A 20,717-nucleotide genomic window follows, 5' to 3' on the forward strand; every position below is an offset into this window, starting at 1 on the left:
ACAGGCCTTCAGTCCGTCACGATCCAAATCATGCATCTATGTATCCGAGTGGTGGGTTTGCGCGTTTGACAGTCCAATTATCATGCACCTGTTGGTAAAATGGATGTTCATTCCATGCCACTCTGACTTGTACATAAGCGCGAAGCAACTGCAGCTTCCAAAGCTCCGCAACTATCTTTTGCCCTGTTGTAGTAATTGATGGCGCCTATGGTTTGATAGAACTGTACGTTAGAGGAGCCTTGGGATTGAACAGCAGTTGTCATGCGAAGCTGACTTTTCATGGCACAGGCATCCATCCATGGATTACTCAGGAGATACCTACCAAGGTTAGGTACTTAAATAGTGAACTCACTAGGTAACTACTCAAGGTAGATCATCTCATTCGCTCCTGGCGGCCCCGGGGGTCTTCCTTGTGCTTACGTCAGCGCCCACTTAGAGCCCCACGTCTGACCGACTGTTTACACCGCTCTTGTCATCTCACCACTATTGGCTGAAAGGTATGCAAACCAAGTTACTGCCCGCATAACTGCGGCCATCACTACGTGGTGATTCGTTTGTATACTCTTTCCCTTTTTCCACCTCCACGCCCCCATCCCACTCGGGCGCCGACGAGGAGCTCTTGCACAAACCATGGCGGTGCCTGCTCCAAACCCAGAATACGGAGCTCAAGGGTCTGCTTCTGAAGCTCAGTCAGTATGCAGATTCCTTCACCTTTCCTCCGAAGCTCTCTCACACCTTACTAGCTAGTTACTCAACTTTATGATCCTGCGAACCAGCGAAACCCGGCCCGAATCAATGAGATCCAAACCCGCTTACAGCTGCTCCAGAAAAGTGACCATGCCTGGGAAATTGCAGACTCTCTTTTGCGAGAGCGTTCAGCCCATCATCGCTTCATGGGTGCCTTAACTTTCACTGTGAAAGTAAATGTGTCTGGGTAGGTCTGCCTGTGGCACCCAATGCCCTCCATATCCGCTGCTGTCGAATGATGTTTCCTAATAGGATTGCAGGGCGGAGATCCAAGAAGCTATGACATGGGAAATTCTTCAATGTCTCATCAACCATTTTATCATCATCGTGAACGAAGGAGAACAGGCCATGGTGGTGAGGAAGCTGGCTTCCAGCCTCGTTGCCGTTTTCAGAAACTCAGCTAGCTCGTGGAAGCGGGCGCTGTGGCAACTGGCTGCAAGTCTTGCCCATGGCGAATACGTGCCGGAACGGGAGTCCCAAACTGTGGAATTCTTGAGCGGTGTCTTGCCAACCTTGACAACCCGAAAGGCCACCGCTCTGGTATTCTTCTCAGTTGCACTGGCGGAAGAGGCCCTGCGACTAGAATTTGAACCCCAGGAATTGGTGGGTCAAGCGATCCAGCGAGCCCGGGCAAATACTCAGGACGCCTTCTTGCTTGTGAAATATATTATGGAGCAAGTCTCACATCGTGCCGTCGAACACGGCGAGGATCCTTCGCAGATAACCCTAGTGAATGAGGCCATGAGCTCATGGAAGGTAAAAAGTTATCCATTCATACACCGGCATTTTGTGGACGAAAGGTTGCTGATTTTGCTCTTTCCATTTAGGCCTGGCTCGGCGTATATGGAAATCATCGTCGTAGGAGCGATGATGAAACCCACAATCTTGTCATTCTCTGTGGCCAGAGCATCATGGAATCACTGAAAATGCCTAGTTTCAGCGAGAGTGCTGCATCAATATTGACGCAGGCTTTTGAAAGCCGTCAATGGGCATTTGATGAAAACTCAATTTGGATTCTATCACAAATCCTTTCCGATTCAATTGTGACAATGCATCTTGTTGCTGTCGTTCAAGGCGACGAAGATACCGAAAGTATGACCTTCGTCGACCTTCTGGTGGCATATGTCACACATGTCCATTTGGACATATTCAAGGACCCGATTACACCTCAAAATGCGCGAATTATTTCCATCACGCATGATATCTTCAACACCCCAGGATACGCAGCAATCGACGAACCGGCAACACCGCGTGTTCTAGAGTACTGGAATGAGATTGCTGAATCGCTGTTTGATCTGCAGTCGGACGATCCCAGATATCCGGTCATAAAAGGCCAGTTGGCGAATGTTGTTCTGGAGCTGTTCAACAAGCTGCTATATCCAAGCCCGAGTGACTTGGCCGACTGGAGTGATGAGGAACGCAGTGAATTCAATGCATTCCGCCACGAAGCCTGTGACTACCTGCTGGCAGCGTATCCCATTTTGGGGGTTGATTTGGTGAGCGTGTTCCAGGAAAGCGCCACAAATCATCTTAAGAAGCTCGACTGGCGCGGTTTCGAGGCTGCCATGTTCTGTATTGCCCAGCTATCTGAGGCGGTTGATGAAAATGGACATGCAGACCAATGTCTTGATGACATCTTTGGGAGTGATGCCTTCGCTCAACTCTGTGCGGGGGGCGAGACGGGCATTCCGCTCAAGACACGGCAGACACTCGTCGATACTTTTGGCAAATATGAATCGTACTTCGAGCGCCACAACTCGCTGCTACCCGCTGTCCTGAATATCTTATTCGAGTCTCTTAACTTCGACTCGTGCGCCCAAGCGGCTTCTCGATCAATTCTGACTCTATCGAAGTCGTGCTCCCGTGCTTTGACAGGGGAGCTCCCTGTGTTTCTTGACCAACTGGACCGATTCCGCACCAAACCAACTGCTACAGTGTCTACCATGCCGAAAGTACTCGAAGGGATAGCAGCCATCATCCAAAAGCTTCAGTCGGACCACGAGAAAGCACAAACCCTCGAGAGGATCCTCAGATTCTTTGTCCAAGAGGCCAACAAAGCCCGAGAAGAGGCGGCTGGCTCTGCATATGATGTTGCTCGAGCTCACGGTCATCTGGTGCTGAGCTGTATCGCCAGTATTGGGAAGGGTCTTCGTGCAGATAGCGATGAGGTCATCAATCTCGATGCCCCCCACGACGAAAACCCTTACCCTCCTTCGTTTTGGAATGCAGGACCTGGCTCTGGAGCACAGAAACTTATCATGGAAGCGATGAGACTTTTAATTGTTGACTTTCCCGTGGATAGCGAGATCATTGATTCGGCTTGCGACATCCTCAAAGCTGGGTACACCGAGTCTTCAGGGCTGTTCGTCTTCCCTCCCTCTTTGACAGTCGACTTTATTAAAAGCTTTCCTCTTGGAATCTCCGGAACGGATGTCATTATGGCCACTGCATCCGCATTTTTGGCATCGCACGCTTCTCATTCAGTGCAGATTCGTGATCAGGCGGTCGAGTTGATTGTCCATGTGGCTCAGCTCTTCTCTTCGATGCTCGAAAGCCCAGATATGTACGATCCGGAGACGGCGAATGCTGGCATTGATTTCCTAGCAAGGCTTTTGCCGAAATACTACCCCATTTTGTTCTCGCTCACCGAGCCGGTACCGTCCTCTGCGCCAGCCTTATCAAACACCCCTCTTATAGTGGTTCTTTTGAACTTTACCCTCCATGCGCTGACTCGACCAGAGCCACTGACCCTTCGCTCTGGCTCTGCATTTTGGATCGCCATGATAGAGCTCCGTGGAAATTCCCCCGAGGAGACAGTGGCACTTGATCAAGTTCTTGAACAGTTTGTGCCTCCGCTATGCGGGACCTTGGTCCGCCAAATCGCAGGTCACTGTGCCCGGTCAGATTTGGTCTCCCTGAATGATGTGCTCCGGCGCACCATATTCAAGAAGATGGCTCTCGCACGCCCAAGTCTGACCGCTGCGCTCAATTCTCTGGATGCCAAAGTCACCGATGCGAACGGCAAAGTCCCGCTCCTCTCGCCGCAAGACAAGTCGCGGTTCGTAGAGTCTCTGATTGTCTCTCGGGGCGCCAGACCCCAGTCGCTGGAGGTGGTGCGATCTTTCTGGTTGAAGTGCCGGGGTATGAGTTACGATTACACGTAGTAGAGAGCGGAATGGCGAACTCTGATGATGTGATGATCGGGACAGTCGGCGCTTTGAGGATCTGGCCTGGAACATTATTTGGTACTGGCCCTAATAATACTTCAGCTTCAATTCGATCAATTCTCTTTATTATGTTGCTAGAATAAGCAGTATATTGGGATAACCCAATTATACCTGGTACCGTCCCTAGATATGTTACTGTAGCTGCAGAGGACGCTAGGGCAATAAGCTAGCAGCCATCCTTGGGCGTCAAACTTGCCAGTAATGAACCAATCAAGGCCCCCGCTGCACGTTGAGCATAACCGCACTGCCACCAAGGCGGTGCATTGCAAAAATAACACCCCCGTCGCGCCACTACGAAACACAACGGACAATTTGACGTGGACCAGAGTGGAGTTGTGATGCCTGCTACATTCCAGCTGCTCACCGCACTGCGGCTTCATTGCCTGCAGGGGCGCTTGTTCTACCTGAAATCATTCCCGCGCCTGATGAGATCCACTCCACACTCATCTACAGTCTCAACCTCTTCACCGCACCTTGCTTATGCCTCAGCTCTCTAATACGCCAGAGTCTGTGCTTCCGCGATCAGATTCACGGAATCCAGCAACCACATGTAGAGGTATCACAGCTCAGGGCCGGCCCTGTCGCCGCGCCTTGGCTTCCTCTCAAACCGCATCACCAGCTTCGACTCCTCGAAAGAGAGGCGTTCAACATGAAGTCCCGGACCTGGCTTCTTTCTACTGCTGGCAGCATCGAGACCAAGCGGTGTCACATCCAGTACGGAGTGACATGCGGATTTCAGAAAAGCCCAGAACCAGCATAGATACTTTAATGGATCGACTCGGTGTGCTCGAAATCAAGGATGAGAAGTCGGCGTCTCAGAAAATACACCAAAGACATCACTCAAATCAAAAAGCGAAGGCGAATCGTCGGTCACGCCCAAAGAGGACATTCTGCTGCTTCGAAATTGTGGATGATGACGAGGGCTTTACACCGTCCAAGCCAGTACAAAAGCCTCAGCGACCCGTGTCTGCTGGACGCCCACAGTATATCTGCGTGCCATCATCTGGCCAGCAAATATTGTCTGGTCCACAGACACCATCCCGACCGTCTATTCCACACACGAGAAAATCTTCCTCCTCGCACACTCAATCTCTACTGTCGTGGATTCCCTCCACCTTGTCCCCACAGGCGACATCTCTTCTCCTCACGGAGCTGGCCAAACCCATATCTGATGCTGATGAAGAGGGTTACATCTACATGTTCTGGCTGACGCCGCCGAGTGCTGCCACACGCGGTAGCACACCGCCAGCTGTGCCGCGAGACATCGCATCTTCTCTGCTTCCCTCAGCTCCACCAACCACCAACAATGCCCGTCCTACTGCCCATCCTCGCAGCATCAGTGATGCGATTCGCGCAGCACAAGACCTCAACGCTCTGACCTCCAACCCGACATCCAAAGCACCCGGTACGATCAGATTGAAGATCGGTCGTACTAGTAATGTGCATCGTCGACTTAACGAGTGGACCCGGCAGTGCTCGTATGATTTGACCTTGATCCGCTACTATCCCTATACACCATCTTCGACCCCTTCGGCTTCTCCGGCTAGATTGCCACGAGCTCGACAAGAGGGCCGCAGGAATGAACTCCACTCCACTCCAAATGCTCATCTTTTATCGGGAAGGAAAGTCCCCCATGTTCATCGTGTGGAACGACTGATCCACCTCGAGCTGGCAGACCTACGAGTACGCGACCTAGGCCGGTGCAGCGAGTGTGGTAAGGAGCATCGGGAGTGGTTTGAAGTCGCAGCGGCTAAGGAAGCGTTACGGAGGGTGGACGAATGTGTGCGGCGATGGGTCCGGTGGGGGGAGTCCAGGGAATGAGACATGTATGAGTAGAGAGCCAGAATCGTCTGGTACCTCACATAGTGATTTCTATTGACATTTTATATCTGGCTATGGAGACGAGGGAGATGAGCATATACTGGAGTATGAATATAGAATATATGGCTAGTTGGCGATTGACAGTCCTCCGCCCTTCATCCTTCACTACACCTAGGTTTAACCTATGGGTATGTGAAAGGCCATAATGAGCCCATCGTTTTTTCATCGAAGAAGACTACGCCTTCAATAGCAGACTGCGTTGTGTAACATATACCGGGAGGCTTATCCAGAGATATGATTGGGCGCATTTTGCCTACCTTGAAAGCAACTCAGCTATGTACTCGTAGACGTGTATCTTGACCTCGGCCTTCCCATTATAAGCCAAGCCGCAGAAGACTAAGATTGGCCGTGTTTGACCTGTCCAACAGCATTGAATCAAAGAGCTTCCAGCAATGATAATATGTATGAGCCAAGAGTACGTTGGTATGCGTCCAGCCAATCCCAAGCCGCCCACGCGCACCTGGACCGCGGTGATTGGCGATGACATCACTCGGCATTCCAGCATGATGTTAACTCAGTTACTGTTGTCGGCAGCTCCAAAGGAGCCAAGCTTCCCTGCTGCATACATCGCTCATCTGCAGACCTCCTTCCTCAACAACTCGATTGAGACTACCTCTCCTCTCTCCTCCTCGGTCAATCCATCACAATGACATTCGCAATGTTCGCCCCTCCGACAACAATCCTCCGCCTCGGACTGGGCCTCGGCATTGGTCTCTCGGCCGCGGCTCTCCACCCTCTGTCGCCCTTTCGCGTAGCTCCCATCCAATGTCAATACAGCGCACCTTACTACCGACCAGAGACACAGGCCAATTCCGAGACTGGCTGGGCCGTCCATCCCAATGACCCCCTCCTCTCGAAGCAGGGCCGGACGGGGATCGGTGCGCAGGCCCGCGGTGGGTTCATGAATGCGGACAACATGCGACAGATTAGCTTGGGCAGTGTGCTGGGGCTCGTCGCCGGTGTCGGACTGAGGGCCTTCTCTAAAGCCCTGGTGGTCATTCTGGGAATGGGAGTTGTCCTGATTGAGGTACGCCGCTTCCATCTAGACACTTGACACGTAAATAGACGGGTAGACATGCTAACATCGACCGACGTAGTGGGCTGCTTCGAAGGGCTACAATATCCTGCCCCTGCACCGGATCCAAAAATACGTGAAGAGAGTTGATTTGCAACGCGCTGTTTCGGAGCACCGGCCTTTCAAGATCAGCTTTGGGGCCATGATGGCGCTCGCGGCTTTTGCGCAGTTCTAGGTCTCGTCTGGCCGGAGCAGAGGATCGTTGTTTGTACATAGGAGATTCCAGCTGCTCATTCGAGTCGAACCGAAGAGTCTCACCGGGAGATATGGGTTTCCTGGTGCGGCTTAGTCTAGTGTGACTACTTATTCACAATCCGAGTTGGCGAATTCTTTATTTCGTAGAGGGGTATCATGATTTCTGTGGTCTACTTCACACTTGGACATAGGGATATCATCCAAGCACCAGATCTTCCAAGACGCCTTCCATTTCGTCGCGAGACAATGGCACGCCAAGGATCTCCATGCCACTAGGGTCCATACGCGATGTGATCATCTGGTGGTCGTGGAATTCCTTTAACAGAGTACGGAACATCATCTCGGACGATGCAATGAATTCTTCCGTTGCTTTTTGGTACAGCAGACGGAATTCAATGCCATGCTCCTCGGCGCTCTTACCGCCCGCCCCTTCTGCAGGGCCGTCGTCGTCAGACTGGTGACCATCATCCATCACAGAAATCAACTCGGTGAGCAGGAGGCGGTAGAGGTTCCGCGCGTTTTCGGGAAGACTTTTGAGCACAAAGCCAACACCTTCCTTGCCGCCGGCGCGCTGACCCTTGCGGCCAAGTAGAGTGTGGACTTCCTCCACAACATCCAACTCGACGGCAAAAGGAGAAAATGTGGTGCTGTCATGGAAGACAAGATTGAGCTGGTCTCGCAGACTGATGTCCCACATAACGGGAAAGTTGGGCGTGTCCGCAGTTAGAAGGAGGCGGATTTGTGGTGTAGCAGCCAAACGGGCGAGCAGGGCCTGGTTGGCTGCACGCCGCAATGGCGGTGCGTCAACGGAGTTGATCAGAACTGTGACGGGCTCGTTGGCTGGTCGTGACTTGAGTGCTGACTGCAAAAGTTCTAGGACTTCTGTCGGCTGTGCGCCCAGCTTGGAGGGCAACTCATCGCCGAGCACAGCCGACGCGATGGTGGCGAAGATGGAACGAATAGAGATGCCAGGAGTGTATCCATTGACAATGACAATGGCCGGCGGGTTGGCGGAACCGGAGCGATGATAGATCCAATCGGCGAATTGATGGACAAGCTTGCGTTTTGAGCCATAGCCAAACAAGCAAATGTTGAATCCTTCCTCGAATTCGAAATTCCATTGGGGGAAAGATCGATGGTGTAACGAAAGCAGGTATTCCTTCTCCTCTTTACAGGGGTCTTGGAACTGGCCAAGCTTCTCAAAGTATTCCTCATGGGTCAACAAGGACACCTTGCTGAGAGTGGTATTGGACGTCTTGACTGGACCAGCGCGGTTTTGGAAGAAATAGCGCTCGTGCGCGGGCAATTCGCCTTCCGGCGTAGGAGATCGTTTATTCCTTGCACCTTTCGGCCGGCCTGCCCGGCGCTTGGGAGCCTCCGCTTCCTTGGGTTTCTCTGGGCCGTCTTCGACACTCTTCATTATTGTATTATCGGCCTTTTCTGCTTCGGGTTCATCTTCCTGAAGGATCTCCTCCGCGAGCTGCTCGGAACCATCCCAGGCACCATCTTCATCTTGCTCGAAGAGCACTCGTGCGCTCTTCTTCTTGGCGGATCGGTCTGCATTTTTCAAGCGGGACGGAGTGGCAGCGGTTGCGGGCTTGGGCTTCGTGGGGGTAGTGAACAAGGACTTGGCCTTGGATTTATGGGTGGGCGTTTTCAATCCGGATTCCTTCAACGGTGTTGCAGCCACTCCATTGGCCTTCTTGGGGGTTGACTGGCCGCGTGGTGCAGGAGGGAGTTCGTAGGAGGCATCGCCGTTGGGCGGCGCGTGGCCGTTGAGGGCGCCGTTGGCTTGTGACAGAGCGGTCCGTTGTCTCTTCGGGGTTGAGACGACCGGTTGGTCATTTTCCAGCCCGGAATCTGATAGCTTACGCTTCATGACGAGCGAGTCAGAGGACAGTGTTCGATGGATAGGCAAAGAGGAAAGGAATCAACACTACCATTAGATCCGGAGAATGCGCGCAGGGACGGGGGCGGCGCGCGACGCAAGGGGAGACTTTCGCCTGTCGAAGGGCTGCTTCGGCACCTAGAAGGGAGGCACAGGAGATTCCCCTGCAATGCAGTAAAAGATCGGCAAGCGGAATGTGACAATCGACACGTTCGAGTCTTAAGCAACGGAGTTGAAACCTGCCAACAGCGGGTGGGTTTCTCCGACTCCGCCTCCGTCGCGATTGTAAAGCGCGAGCTCGGTTCAAATCCGACTCACAATGTCCATAGGCTCGCTTTCCAATGTGATGCTAATTGGGTCGAAGCACATTCAGAAGTTTGTGTATATATTGCCCAACGCCATTTCCGCGGTTGGTGATCCGAATTCCATGGATACAGAAAAAGCCGCAAGGTCATGTGAGTGCCGTCAGTAAAGATTAGATCCTTCACCGTCTCGTAGCTGCGGCCTCCAATCCTTAACCGATTGAACTATTTTACCACCAGCTCCCTGGGCTATTGCTGTTGAAAGCCTGGTCTTATCAGCCAGGAGCAACTGGGGGGCTCCTCGCGTGCAATCGCCTCCCGAGTCTCCGAGACCGGGCAGCTTTTCTCCCCACAGAAGGTTGACTCACTCCGGCTCTGGCTCATCGCAACCTTCGTCGTTTTAGTACGCCTGGCTGACTATGTCTTCGTGACCAGTACTCTTCCCCTAATTCTTTCACATGGCTTCCAATTCCCAGTCCGCCACAATGGCGGTTAGCTCCTTCGCCCGCATGCTCAAGGGCCAGGTGCGGTGCTACTCCGCACCTCTGGATATGGCCATTCCGGCCTCCAAGCAGCGCTATATCCCCACGTCTGGCACCTATCCTCAAGGTTTCCAGGTTTCAGGTACCCACGTCGGCGTCAAAGCATCCAACACTCGCTTCCCCGACCTCGCCTTGATCGCCTCCGAGACACCGTGCTCTGCCGCCGCCGTTTTTACCACGAACAAGTTCCAGGCCGCGCCGGTGCAGGTCAGCAGAAAGACATTACAGACTCGCAAGGGAGAAGGCATCCGCGCTGTTGTGATCAACTCCGGATGTGCTAATGCCGTTACCGGAAAAGGTGGACTGGAGGATGCGGTCCAAATGGGCCACAAGGTAGACGAATGTAGTGGGGTTGAGAAGGATAGCTCCCTGGTTATGAGCACTGGAGTCATTGGCCAGCGGTAAATGACACCCCGGGAAGATGTCTTGTCTACGACACAAAAGCATATACTGACCCATTGTACCAGACTGCCTATCAGCAAGATCCTTGACCGCATTCCCACGGCATACACCAACCTCGCGTCGTCGCATGATGCCTGGCTGACTACTGCTCGGGCCATTTGCACAACCGATACCTTCCCTAAGCTCCTCTCCCGCACGTTCACTCTTCCCTCTGCCCCAGACCGCACCTACCGCCTGGCCGGAATGACCAAGGGCGCTGGTATGATTCACCCGAACATGGCGACATTGCTGGGTGTCCTGTGCACCGATGCAGCCGTCGAGCCTGCCGCTCTCCAATCACTCCTTAAACACGCCGTATCCCGCTCCTTCAACTCGATCTCCATCGATGGCGACACCAGCACGAACGACACAATTGCTGTTCTGGCCAACGGTGCCGCTGGCGGGGAGACCGTTTGCGCACCCACCTCTGCGTCCGAGGCCAGCGCCGACTACCAGGCTCTGCAAGCAGTGTTTACTGACTTCGCGCAGCAGCTGTCGCAGCTCGTTGTGCGCGATGGCGAGGGTGCTACCAAGTTCGTGACCGTGCGCGTGCGCAACTCTCCCGACTATGAGTCGGCGCGTCTGATCGCTGCTACTATTGCACGCTCACCCCTTGTCAAGACAGCCTTGTATGGCCGAGATGCCAACTGGGGTCGCATTCTCTGCGCCGTGGGCTACACCCAGGGTGTGCGGGACGGTACTGTCGTGCCCGAGCGTACTTCTGTGAGCTTCCGTCCCGTGGATGGTAGCCCAGTTCTTGAGTTGCTGGTAAACGGCGAGCCCGAGGCAGTTGATGAGGAGCGTGCAAGCGCCATTTTGCAGAATGAGGATCTGGAAATTGAAATTGACCTCGGTGGTGGTGAGAAGGGAGCTGTTGGCTGTGGTGGCGAAGATGCCGTCTATTGGTTCTGCGACTTTAGCCACGAGTATGTCACCATCAACGGTGACTACCGGACTTAAAAATTCAAATTCTTTGTATAGCGGCTCAATTGCTCTCTTGTATTTCTGATTGGGGTTTAGAAACAAGCCCTTCCAGGGGCTACGTCGGTTGATATTTATTATATCGAGGATAGACGTATAGTGGAATCAACCAAATTTCAGTACGTCACTACTATGCGAAGTATGACTCTTGTCATGATTCCTTCACGTCTACGATCCATAGCTCTGCCTGAGAAATGCTTTAAGGCTTCATAATTTTCATCCGGTTGTGAGCCACGCGTCCTCCGAGCGGCCTTGATGGCATGGCACAAAAGAGCCCACTTGCGCATCCTTCTGGTAAAGCAAAACCTTGCTCAGTTCTTTCAGGTCTCCTGTCCTAATTGACTTGTTGACCAATCCCTCATACACCACTCCGGAGTTCGAGGTTGATTGAACAGTGAACAGAGATTGTACTCCCACGAGTCAGGTATCCCAACGAGTCAGAGTCGTTTGAACAACACATCAGTCATCGCGCCATTCCACCAGTCTCCGGTCAGAGTGACCACTGTTGAGCATCAAAGAAAGAGATGGCCAGAATGGAATGCACCGAAAGTGTAGAATAGTGCCCAGCCAATGAGCTGCCTTTCACGCAAACTGAAACGATGCAGTAAGACATCATCGCTGTATGGCACATTCTAGACCCCTTCGGCTCCACAGTACCACATCGCAAGTACCTCGGAGTCGCTCACGAAAGAAGCAATCGCCCGCAACCCCTTTGACGTCATTAGCATTTATCTGAGCCCGCAAGCCTTGGGAGTCGTCTCTCCTACGATCAGATCTCATCTCCGTTCGCATCGCGTTGCTCGGGCTTTGATGCTGGTGGAGACACGGCCAACCTCGGTTCTTCCAGGCCCCATATTTAACCTCGTCCGGAACACCCACTTTTCTCCCCCGCAACACCACGCCCGAAGGCCCAGTGCAGATTCAAAGCTGCCCAACTGCACTCATCAGTGTGACAACTGGGCTGCAGTCGATGAAAGCGTGGTATTCGCTTACCCAGCAGCTCTCGCTCACCAATCACTGGCACGGTCGGTTCTCCTGCTTTGAGAATCTCACATGAACGCCCCTGACTGTTGGTGCTGCATCCAACAGAGTGTGCTCGCCGTCTATACTGACGCTCATTATTGACTGCCTCGCGTATGTACTCGGCTGCAGTGGTGCTGCACAGCCAATTCTCCTGCTTCCATATGACAGTCTCCACTGACCGCGGCCTGGACGATCTCGTTAGACACGACCCTCGACCCGCCTGAATGTACAGTGGCGGATCTGCGAGCTGAGCTGGCCCATTATTTCCGAAGCCTGGTGTGCGTTATATTTTTCCACGGGAAAAGTCCACCAGCCCTGTCCCTCGGATTCCGACTCATTGTTTCTGGGCAATATTCGATCCCAAAGGCCGAATTCTCCGACATCACGCGACCGGTCGTTTTCGCTCAACATGAAATCCTTCTCGAAGCTGCCAGAGGGGCATGGTAGTGTGTACAAGGAGGTGCGCTTTTCACCCACCTCAACGCCGCTCCGCCGCACGAGATCAGTTTCGGGGAGCACCCCCTCAGCGAGCTCAAGGTATCAGCCAGCGATAAACTCGCAGATATCCCATCAGCAGTCGCTTGTCGTGGATACATCCTATATCGATCAGTCACGAGAACTCCTTGACAACCAACGGGCGACCTTTGAGGCGGAACGGAGGCTGTTTGCACAGGAAAGACGACTGTGGGAGAAAGAGCGGTCGCTTTTGAAGACGAAGATTGCAGAATTGGAGGCCTTGCTGAAGAGTCAAAGAAGCTTGTTGACAAATGCAAATGCATCAGCACCTCACCTTGGCAAGTCGACGTTCGGTACACTGCCACCCCTAGCACCCAATGACACCGGCTTGCACTCAGCTCAAGTCTGGGAGGGCTCCAGTCCAGGAGGACGGCCGACGAGAGTATTCCGCGATGAAGAGATCCCAGACAACACTCATCTGTCGCCGATCATCGAAGGGAGCGCCAGTAATCCTCCATCCCTGGATGCGGCCCTCTCCCCCCGGTCCCGACCGGTTGATACCTCAGGGGCAACGGTCAGTGTACCGGTGCCAATTGAGAAGCTGGATAGCAGGCTCGATGGAATTACCCTCAAGTCCAGTGCTTTGCCACCGGGCGTTGTGGCCCGCGTTATCACCCCACCATCTCCGTCGCCCCTGGAGACGTCCCCTGCCCCGGCCCCTTCGGCGCCTGCAAGGCCCGACGTGGAACATCGAAACAGTCTCAAACTGAAGCTGTCAGACCTCGGCCCGCCCAATGAGAACCTCGTGAGGGATGCTGGTCACACGCCGATGGCGATCTTTGAAGCCGACGGGAGCCAACGGTCCACCAAAGAGGCTTCTCCCCTCGAGGAGCCGCAGAGTCAGGAGGAAATCCCTCTGGCGCCGGCGGCTACGAAAGCCCACCAGCCTATCGAACATGCAGAGTCCTATTTTCCCGATTTGCCGGACGATCCGGCCCTCAAGGGCCCACTGGGTCTGACTAACGACGAGGAACACGACAGTAGTTTCCTGAATGAACTGGACCAGAAGCTCCTTGATCAGGCAAAGCGACTTCTGTCGAGCTCTGGGGCATCAGTCGACCCCAGCGAGTCTGACCCGGAAGTATCTAGCCGAGGCGCAGAGGAGCAGGAACCAGAAATCAAGTTCAAGAACTCCACCAATTTTGGCACAGCGTTTGGACTATCGAGTTTGGGTAAATTCTGATTTGGAAAGACGAATCCTCCACAATCGATTGCTTGATGGCTTTGTGATCTATCGACATTGGCGGGTTGTGCATGCATATCCGATTCTTTATGCTTCTTTTCTTGTTGCCCTTGAGCAAGTTGGTGTTACCCACCATTGTTCATCCCAGTTTTTTGTTTCTAGCAGCGGACATGTTTCACGACTTCACGAGATATCCTGCGTATGTTGAAATTTGATGATTGTTCCACCTGGTTTCAGCCCCTCCTCGTTTCCAGGGTGATGCCTTTTCCCTTCATCTAGAAGGGCATCGAGTCCGGACAAGGTTCTATGATTTCCCCTGTGGTCATTGATATTGATATATACCTTGCGTGTGATGTGTTCATCCCGGAGCCAGCCAATCATCAAGTCCGATGATATCGCCCTAGACATCCTACAGGCGCCTCCTATGGTGGGGATTGTGTGTGAAGAGCCCCTGTGCTCCTTGCATAGGTTCTGCAACCTTCAATCCCCCATGCCCCACGTGTGGTGCAGTCTCCATGCAATCACCGCGACAGCGAGGATCCGGTTAATCCTAGCCAGGTTGAGCTTACGACAGCTCGGATGCTCGGGCTCATGCATAAACTTCGCAGACGCTCGGAGTGTACTCGCTTGGGGCATGTACATATGCCTCCAGTCGGCGATAACGCCGTCGATGCATACCTTGCTCGCGAATCATGTTTCTCGACCACGGCGAATAGATGTGATCTCTCCCACGCGATATCGTCCTATCTTTGGCGAATCTGGTCCCTTTGGTACCTTGCCGATCGCAGTCCTTGTGGCGGTCCTAAGGGAAGCCACCAAGGGCTAGTCGTGGCCTTGCAGCAACCTGACTCCTGACTAGCCCTTGGCTCCCCACGATGCCCCTCGAACACTCGGATGCGGCCTCTCTGGAAAACTACATAAAGACCAGGGTTTACGGCCCCAGCTCTCTCTTTCCATCATCTATTCGATCAAACAGTCTCGGACAGTCATTCGTTCTTCTGACCTTCTCGGAGCCCGCTCCTCAAATCATTCATTTCCATCTTTCGACAAACACTCTTTTAATATCTTCGGATTCATTCCTCCGAGCTCTACAAGCAACATTTTAATCCTCAGAACAATGTCCCCCAAGACTTTCTCCCTCTCGGCCGCTCTGTGCCTGATCTTGGCCGTGGGCCCTGCGACAGTTCTGTCTGCGCCCCAGCTGGTAAGTTCCGAACCACATGGATTGCCTGTCGTTTGTGGTCAAGATCGACTAATGCAGAATTATAGAACGGTGTTCCTCTTCTTGGTGGTGACGACAAGCCCGATGCTGCTCCTGCTACTGGCAACAACGAGCACGACGCTGGAGCCGGCTTCGATGTTGGTATCCCCGGCGGCCCTGGCGTGAACTTCGGAGCTGGCACCCACAGCGAAACCCACGGCCCCTGCGGTCCTGGTGTCGACTCCGAGCACAATGCTGGCGCTGGGTACGATGTCGGCATTCCTGGTGGTCCTGGTGTCCGCTTTGGTGCCGGCACCCATGATCAGCACGACGCCGTGCCCTGCCCCGAGCCCGTGCCTGAGACCACGACTACTCCCACGTCCGTGCCTGTGCTTGAGACCACTACTCCCGCGCCTTTGCCTGTGCTTGAGACCACCACTACTCCCGCGCCTTTGCCTGTGACCCCCGAGACGATCTCTGAGGCATCTACTACCTCGACCTACATCCCGGTGATGATCCCTCCCACCTACACTACCCCGGTTGTGATTCCCACCATCACCACCGCCCCTGCCTACGCACCCCCGACCCCATCGCCCGTCCGCTCCACCCCTCTGAGCCACCACGCCGCCCCGTCGTCCATGCCCTCTTCCATGCCGGCCTTCAACGCCGGCTCGGTTCTGGCCCCGAGCTCGTCGCTCCTGGCCATCGCTCTTCCTATCATTCTGGGCCTGTTCCACTAATCGGGGACGCATGATGAGCAACGCCAAGCTACTGTGGACATTTCTTCGCGTCGGATGACCTGTATTTTTTTTGCCAAGATGTATCTTTGGCTCTGCTTCTCTTCCGTGTCTAACTTTTTTTGTCTATTTTACTTGATGGCCGCCTGTTTCTCGACTGGTGCACCACACTAAGATACCTGTATCTTGACTGATGACTAGTGTAGTGAATAATCTGCAGTGAATGTCACCGCCTTTTCTTCTGCTCGCGCAGGAATTCAAGATTCTATGAAGTCCAGCGCCATCACCGCCATAGCCCTTCAGGGCCTAGCCTCTCTTATCCCCCTCCCCTATCCTAGCAGGTAATAGATAGGATATGCCTTTAGCATTCATCTAACAAATCTAGTACAGGCTCCAGCACGCATTCAGTTGCATTCAAGTCACGTCGAGAGACGCTGCATTCTATTGAAGAAAGTCAGCACCTCCCTCAGAAGCTTCACAAAATCAGAGTAGAAGAATCCTTACCTTGAGACGGCCCTCTGGCCAGATTGTATCCCACGTCCAGATGAGATAGCGGTGGATAGCCTGGGGAAATAGTCGGATTCGGGTAGCGCTGGAAAGCGTACCTCGTAACAAGCCCCTTCAGATCTATTGCAACAAAGCCCGGCCTTAAATAACGAGGAGAATCTTTGTGCCCTAGGAAATAGGCCATGAGGCCGGACTATAATAGAATCAGCAGGGATACTAGTGATAGAGTGGTGCTTAGTACTGACGATAGTTGCTGCTGCATAACTGGTCCCAGAAACATCTGCTTCAGCCCCGTAGGCATTTATGGTCTCCACATCCTCCGCCTGGGCATAGACTGACATCGATCCAGCCTGATTGGGCCTCTCGGGAACAGTGAGTCGCCACAAATTGCCATTATCCTTTACCCCTCCAACAGTGACCAGCGAGTCACTGTCCGTGCCTAGATTTGTAGGGGTCCTTTGTTCTAACCCACTACCCGGCGTAGTTCCAGTATTCCCAGCTGAGGTAACTGTGCCTGTGTCAAGCTGCTCAAGCCTTGCGATAAAGTCATCAAATAGCTGCGTTGCTTTCCGGGAGGCGGGTTTGCCTGGTTTGGAGGTTAGCGTGAGGTCCCAAATCTGCTTTTGAAGTGTAAGGAAACCAACCCAAGGATAAATTGACTACTGCCTTTCCCCTTGTATATGTCCTGATATGGCCCAGGACAACCATGGTTGCTTCCGATAGTGCAGCAAGTCGATACTTTGATATCTCTAAAGGTTCACCGGGCTTCTGCCATGCGTTCTTCGCTTTGACCAAAAAGAGATTGGCTTTAGATGCCACACCGTATACAAGACCACCAGCCACACAGGCAACACCTGTACCGTGATCTGACCAGTCTGTCATATCTTGGGGCTTTCGCCATGCTGGATTGCTGAGGGATCTACCCAGGGGGAGGGTTTTCTCATTATCCACTACATAGTAGTGGACCTGCCTATCTGCGGTATTCGCCAGGTCCTTGTTTGATGTTAATATATGATCTCGAGAGATGAAAAGCGTCGGCAATGATCTTCGAAGACTTACTGGCACATTCAGGTTAAAGCCCGTATCGATGATATATATAGTGGTCCCTTTCCCTAGAGTAGAATCGGCTATATAATCATCGCTTTCCGGGACGCCAGGTTTATTCCATGAGAGCAATGTCAGTTGAGTGGGACTGTTCCTGCGAACGATTCGGGCCCGGCGCTCAAGCTTATGCTCCGTCTGTTCGTAGAGAGGCGTAGCTCGATCTTCGTCCGAGTCATCGTTATCATCATCTTCGTCCATTTCCTTCCACACGTAGCGAACACAGTCGATCTTCTCCATCTCGGCGGCTTGGGATTCTGTGAGATGGGTCGTATAGACCTGGTAGTCGACCGCATCGTGGACACTCTCCAACCCGACGCCGTTGTCAAATCCCTTGACCTCGGAGTTAAACTGGTCCCGAGTCGTGCCGTCCTTAGTGGTGATCACGTAGAGTGCTTTAGCCGAAGACGAGTCCCGTTTGTCCGACGAGCTTGCCATGGGGGTTGCAGGCAGTTCTGAGTGATCTGCATTGGTGAGAAAGCCAAGCTCCCGTGAAAGGAGCTCTTTTAGAGGGGCTTACCGGCGTGAAATTGAGGCTTCGGGAATGCCAAAATGGTGGTGATGCCAACCAGCACAGCTAGTAGATAGCGACTGTCAATCCGCATGATGGGGGGGGGGGGGGGGGGGGTGAACTCCTTCTCACGCGAACCACGCTGTGAATTGGGTCAACCAGAGACTCTGAGCTCTGCTTTATACAGCCACGAACCCTTAATTCAGGGGAGGTTGACATGACTCGCTGCCTCAGAGCCGATTCCTTTTGCGCATGATTGAGTGTATATAGCCTTGCGAGCGAACTTCCGAGCGAACTTCAGATACTAGTCCACCCCATGCGAGCAGACAAATAAACAAGCACCGACTGAGCTTGTGCGGCTTGCCTATTTCCCCTGACAGCATCGCTGGCAGGGCACCGCATCTTCAATATCTCGTCTTCGCTGGACTCGAGTCATGTTCCAGCCCCCAGCAGCTGGGCACAATCAATCACGCGACTTATAGGCACTTTGGACATCGCGCAAGATCATGTCACCGTCCGCACGGATGCACCACAGAATGTATGTGGAGCGCTTAATCCTCGTCTTGAATGACTAGGTGATCTAAATCTAGCTGTAGATTTTGGCTACTGATGCTATTTACATAGTTCTGTAAAGGGTAAGGCTGGTGGTCGTAGTGGTGACCAATCGGCCAATAAGAGGCGCTATAGGAATTTGACCGCCCTCTAGGGGCCAATCAATAGGGTTCCTTGTGACGGGCAGAATACTGATTCTTCCGCCTTCCATCCGACCAATAGGGGTGTGGGAACCTTTTTGCCTGAAATTTTACCCTACCCTGATCTACATTCCCCTTTCCTGTTCTATGATAATATAATCCTTTGAAGGTTATAGCCGAATTGATTTAATGGGACCAGGCATGTACGATGTTTATATTAGTCTTAGGGAAAAGTAGTCTATCTACAGCAACTGGACGGTTTTGCGTATCTAAGCAAAAATCACCCAAGAAAATAGTAGACTATGCTTAATTGAAATATAAGTGAACCGAGTAGAAGTGTATGGCAAGAATGAAGTATGGATGTAGTGAATGATTTAAGATGGCGATGCATGTTAGGGCGTGAACCCAACTATTAGGGCTCTATCCTGTCGGGCAGTATACAAGCTATATAATCATGGAGAAGTCCGAACTTTCAGCAGACTCTCCCACGTCCAATTTGCTGAAAACCAGCTTTGTGCTCGACATCACGAGCCCGCGATACCAACTAGTGAACTAGCCCCAATAGCCAGTGACGGGCTCCGCCCTCGTGCATCGACGCCTGCAGTCCAACATCGCCCGAATCCAGCCCGCCACACACTATCATGCACCCCGCTGCAAAGAGCAATGCGCCCAAGATTGCTCCCACGATCGAGCAAAACACATGGCTTCTTGCGCCTCTCCACTCGCGTCCTGCGGCGAACCAGATCTACCAATACGCCCAGAGTCCTGCGTGCGTCCCGCGATCTACACTTCTAAACAACACCGCACCGCCCATCTCCATCTGATCCACCATTCAGCCGGCTTCAATTCATTCCGCCTCTGGTCTCGGGATCGCCTACCAGTTGTCCTATCCGGACAGGGCAAGGAGAAGGGGACAAAAGTGTTGCCGTCGCACAAACCCCGAGTGGTTTCACACGTCGCGCGCATCCCATTCGACTCAAATTCAACTCGGTAGCATGACGCCGTACGACCCATGCTTTGCGCTGGCTGCAGGCTGCATGCACCGATCGCCCACGCCAGCCATAGAGAAGGCGAGACCATACCCGGCGCCGGGGAACGGATGGATGGGCCCTCTGCATCTAACTATCAGCGTGAGAGCCGTCCAGGTGGTGATGATCCTGGCGCTGGACGGGGGAGATATAGCTCTCGTCTCTCCCTCTTCTCTTCTCCTTCTGCTTCACCCCTCGTTTATCCGGGATTGCATCCACGCTGTCACCCAGCTGATCTCACCTTGACACCCCGCGACGCAGCTCGCAGCTTATTCCAGCGGGTGTCAGCCCTGCTCCTCTCCACTACGTCACGCCTCCACTGGCGACTGGTGATACCCAGTTCGTCCTGCTGTCGCGACTGCCACCATCGTGGCTCAGGCTGTGACTCCGACTGATTCACCCCGGCATTCGCTCGAATCAGTCTGAGAGGCATCTCAGTCATCGCTTGGCTTATCATCCGGTCTACGCGATCCGACGTCCGGTCAGAGTCCTCTCAACCCACTCTCACGGGACCGGTCAGACGGGTACTACACTTGACTCGTGTACGATGGCTACTACCTCTGCGATGGCGGCGGCGGCGGCTACCGACGCTCCCAGCACGACCTGGGTCCAGAATGTGCTGATCTCGATCCGGAGCTTATTTGCGCGCGACCTGGCCGGCAGGGAGGCCGAGTCCGATGCTGTCGAGGCGTGGGTTGGGGTGCGCAAGGGGAGGGGAGGTGTCTGTCGATTGGGGAGATTCATTGATTGGATCATGAGGTCTTTGGTCTGATTTACGTGTTCATGAGCTAGCTGTCTTTGCGGTCTTTCGGGGTGGCATCTTTGAGGATTTGAAATACGTATCATACGCTGTGATTGACGGATTCTCTCGGTGTTTTGTTCTGTTTAGTTCGGGTTGGTTTGGTTTATATTAATGAATACAATGACCAGAAAAGAAAA

At 53.2% G+C, this 20,717-nt stretch overlaps 11 protein-coding genes across 11 annotated transcripts; 8 read left to right on the forward strand and 3 right to left on the reverse strand.

Moving 5' to 3' along the window:
• Nucleotides 1–630: 630 nt before the first annotated feature.
• Nucleotides 631–3,911, forward strand: N7459_008313 (putative importin 13; the record flags this gene model as incomplete). Its single annotated transcript, XM_056947481.1, has 4 exons — nucleotides 631–693; nucleotides 744–934; nucleotides 1,008–1,503; nucleotides 1,575–3,911. The coding sequence occupies 4 exons, from the start codon at nucleotides 631–633 to the stop codon at nucleotides 3,909–3,911; spliced, it is 3,087 nt and encodes a 1,028-aa protein (XP_056796991.1).
• An 831-nt stretch (nucleotides 3,912–4,742) lies between these two features.
• N7459_008314 (uncharacterized protein) lies at nucleotides 4,743–5,795 on the forward strand (the record flags this gene model as incomplete). The annotated part of the gene is made up of 1 exon (XM_056947482.1): nucleotides 4,743–5,795. The coding sequence occupies one exon, from the start codon at nucleotides 4,743–4,745 to the stop codon at nucleotides 5,793–5,795; it is 1,053 nt and encodes a 350-aa protein (XP_056796992.1).
• Nucleotides 5,796–6,259: 464 nt separating this feature from the next.
• Nucleotides 6,260–6,505, forward strand: N7459_008315 (uncharacterized protein; the record flags this gene model as incomplete). The annotated part of the gene is made up of 1 exon (XM_056947483.1): nucleotides 6,260–6,505. One exon carries the CDS (start codon nucleotides 6,260–6,262, stop codon nucleotides 6,503–6,505), a length of 246 nt encoding a protein of 81 aa, XP_056796993.1.
• Nucleotides 6,502–7,105, forward strand: N7459_008316 (uncharacterized protein; the record flags this gene model as incomplete). The annotated part of the gene is made up of 2 exons (XM_056947484.1): nucleotides 6,502–6,882; nucleotides 6,953–7,105. The coding sequence occupies 2 exons, from the start codon at nucleotides 6,502–6,504 to the stop codon at nucleotides 7,103–7,105; spliced, it is 534 nt and encodes a 177-aa protein (XP_056796994.1).
• A 216-nt stretch (nucleotides 7,106–7,321) lies between these two features.
• On the reverse strand, nucleotides 7,322–9,004 carry N7459_008317 (origin recognition complex subunit 2; the record flags this gene model as incomplete). Its single annotated transcript, XM_056947485.1, has 1 exon — nucleotides 7,322–9,004. The coding sequence occupies one exon, from the start codon at nucleotides 9,002–9,004 to the stop codon at nucleotides 7,322–7,324; it is 1,683 nt and encodes a 560-aa protein (XP_056796995.1).
• A 796-nt stretch (nucleotides 9,005–9,800) lies between these two features.
• Nucleotides 9,801–11,258, forward strand: N7459_008318 (bifunctional ornithine acetyltransferase/N-acetylglutamate synthase; the record flags this gene model as incomplete). The annotated part of the gene is made up of 2 exons (XM_056947486.1): nucleotides 9,801–10,258; nucleotides 10,325–11,258. 2 exons carry the CDS (start codon nucleotides 9,801–9,803, stop codon nucleotides 11,256–11,258), a joined length of 1,392 nt encoding a protein of 463 aa, XP_056796996.1.
• Nucleotides 11,259–12,711: 1,453 nt separating this feature from the next.
• N7459_008319 (uncharacterized protein) lies at nucleotides 12,712–14,001 on the forward strand (the record flags this gene model as incomplete). The annotated part of the gene is made up of 1 exon (XM_056947487.1): nucleotides 12,712–14,001. One exon carries the CDS (start codon nucleotides 12,712–12,714, stop codon nucleotides 13,999–14,001), a length of 1,290 nt encoding a protein of 429 aa, XP_056796997.1.
• Nucleotides 14,002–15,118: 1,117 nt separating this feature from the next.
• Nucleotides 15,119–15,942, forward strand: N7459_008320 (putative cell wall protein; the record flags this gene model as incomplete). The annotated part of the gene is made up of 2 exons (XM_056947488.1): nucleotides 15,119–15,205; nucleotides 15,271–15,942. 2 exons carry the CDS (start codon nucleotides 15,119–15,121, stop codon nucleotides 15,940–15,942), a joined length of 759 nt encoding a protein of 252 aa, XP_056796998.1.
• Nucleotides 15,943–16,358: 416 nt separating this feature from the next.
• Nucleotides 16,359–18,277, reverse strand: N7459_008321 (uncharacterized protein; the record flags this gene model as incomplete). Its single annotated transcript, XM_056947489.1, has 8 exons — nucleotides 16,359–16,380; nucleotides 16,444–16,503; nucleotides 16,545–16,639; nucleotides 16,692–17,032; nucleotides 17,091–17,439; nucleotides 17,506–18,011; nucleotides 18,068–18,200; nucleotides 18,254–18,277. The coding sequence occupies 8 exons, from the start codon at nucleotides 18,275–18,277 to the stop codon at nucleotides 16,359–16,361; spliced, it is 1,530 nt and encodes a 509-aa protein (XP_056796999.1).
• Nucleotides 18,278–19,391: 1,114 nt separating this feature from the next.
• Nucleotides 19,392–20,024, forward strand: N7459_008322 (uncharacterized protein; the record flags this gene model as incomplete). Its single annotated transcript, XM_056947490.1, has 2 exons — nucleotides 19,392–19,519; nucleotides 19,745–20,024. The coding sequence occupies 2 exons, from the start codon at nucleotides 19,392–19,394 to the stop codon at nucleotides 20,022–20,024; spliced, it is 408 nt and encodes a 135-aa protein (XP_056797000.1).
• A 270-nt stretch (nucleotides 20,025–20,294) lies between these two features.
• Nucleotides 20,295–20,534, reverse strand: N7459_008323 (uncharacterized protein; the record flags this gene model as incomplete). The annotated part of the gene is made up of 1 exon (XM_056947491.1): nucleotides 20,295–20,534. One exon carries the CDS (start codon nucleotides 20,532–20,534, stop codon nucleotides 20,295–20,297), a length of 240 nt encoding a protein of 79 aa, XP_056797001.1.
• Nucleotides 20,535–20,717: the final 183 nt, after the last annotated feature.

This window comes from Penicillium hispanicum (assembly GCF_028827665.1).
Source record: "Penicillium hispanicum strain IBT 35686 chromosome Unknown utg000007l_segment0_segment0, whole genome shotgun sequence".
Taxonomy (NCBI): domain Eukaryota; kingdom Fungi; phylum Ascomycota; class Eurotiomycetes; order Eurotiales; family Aspergillaceae; genus Penicillium; species Penicillium hispanicum.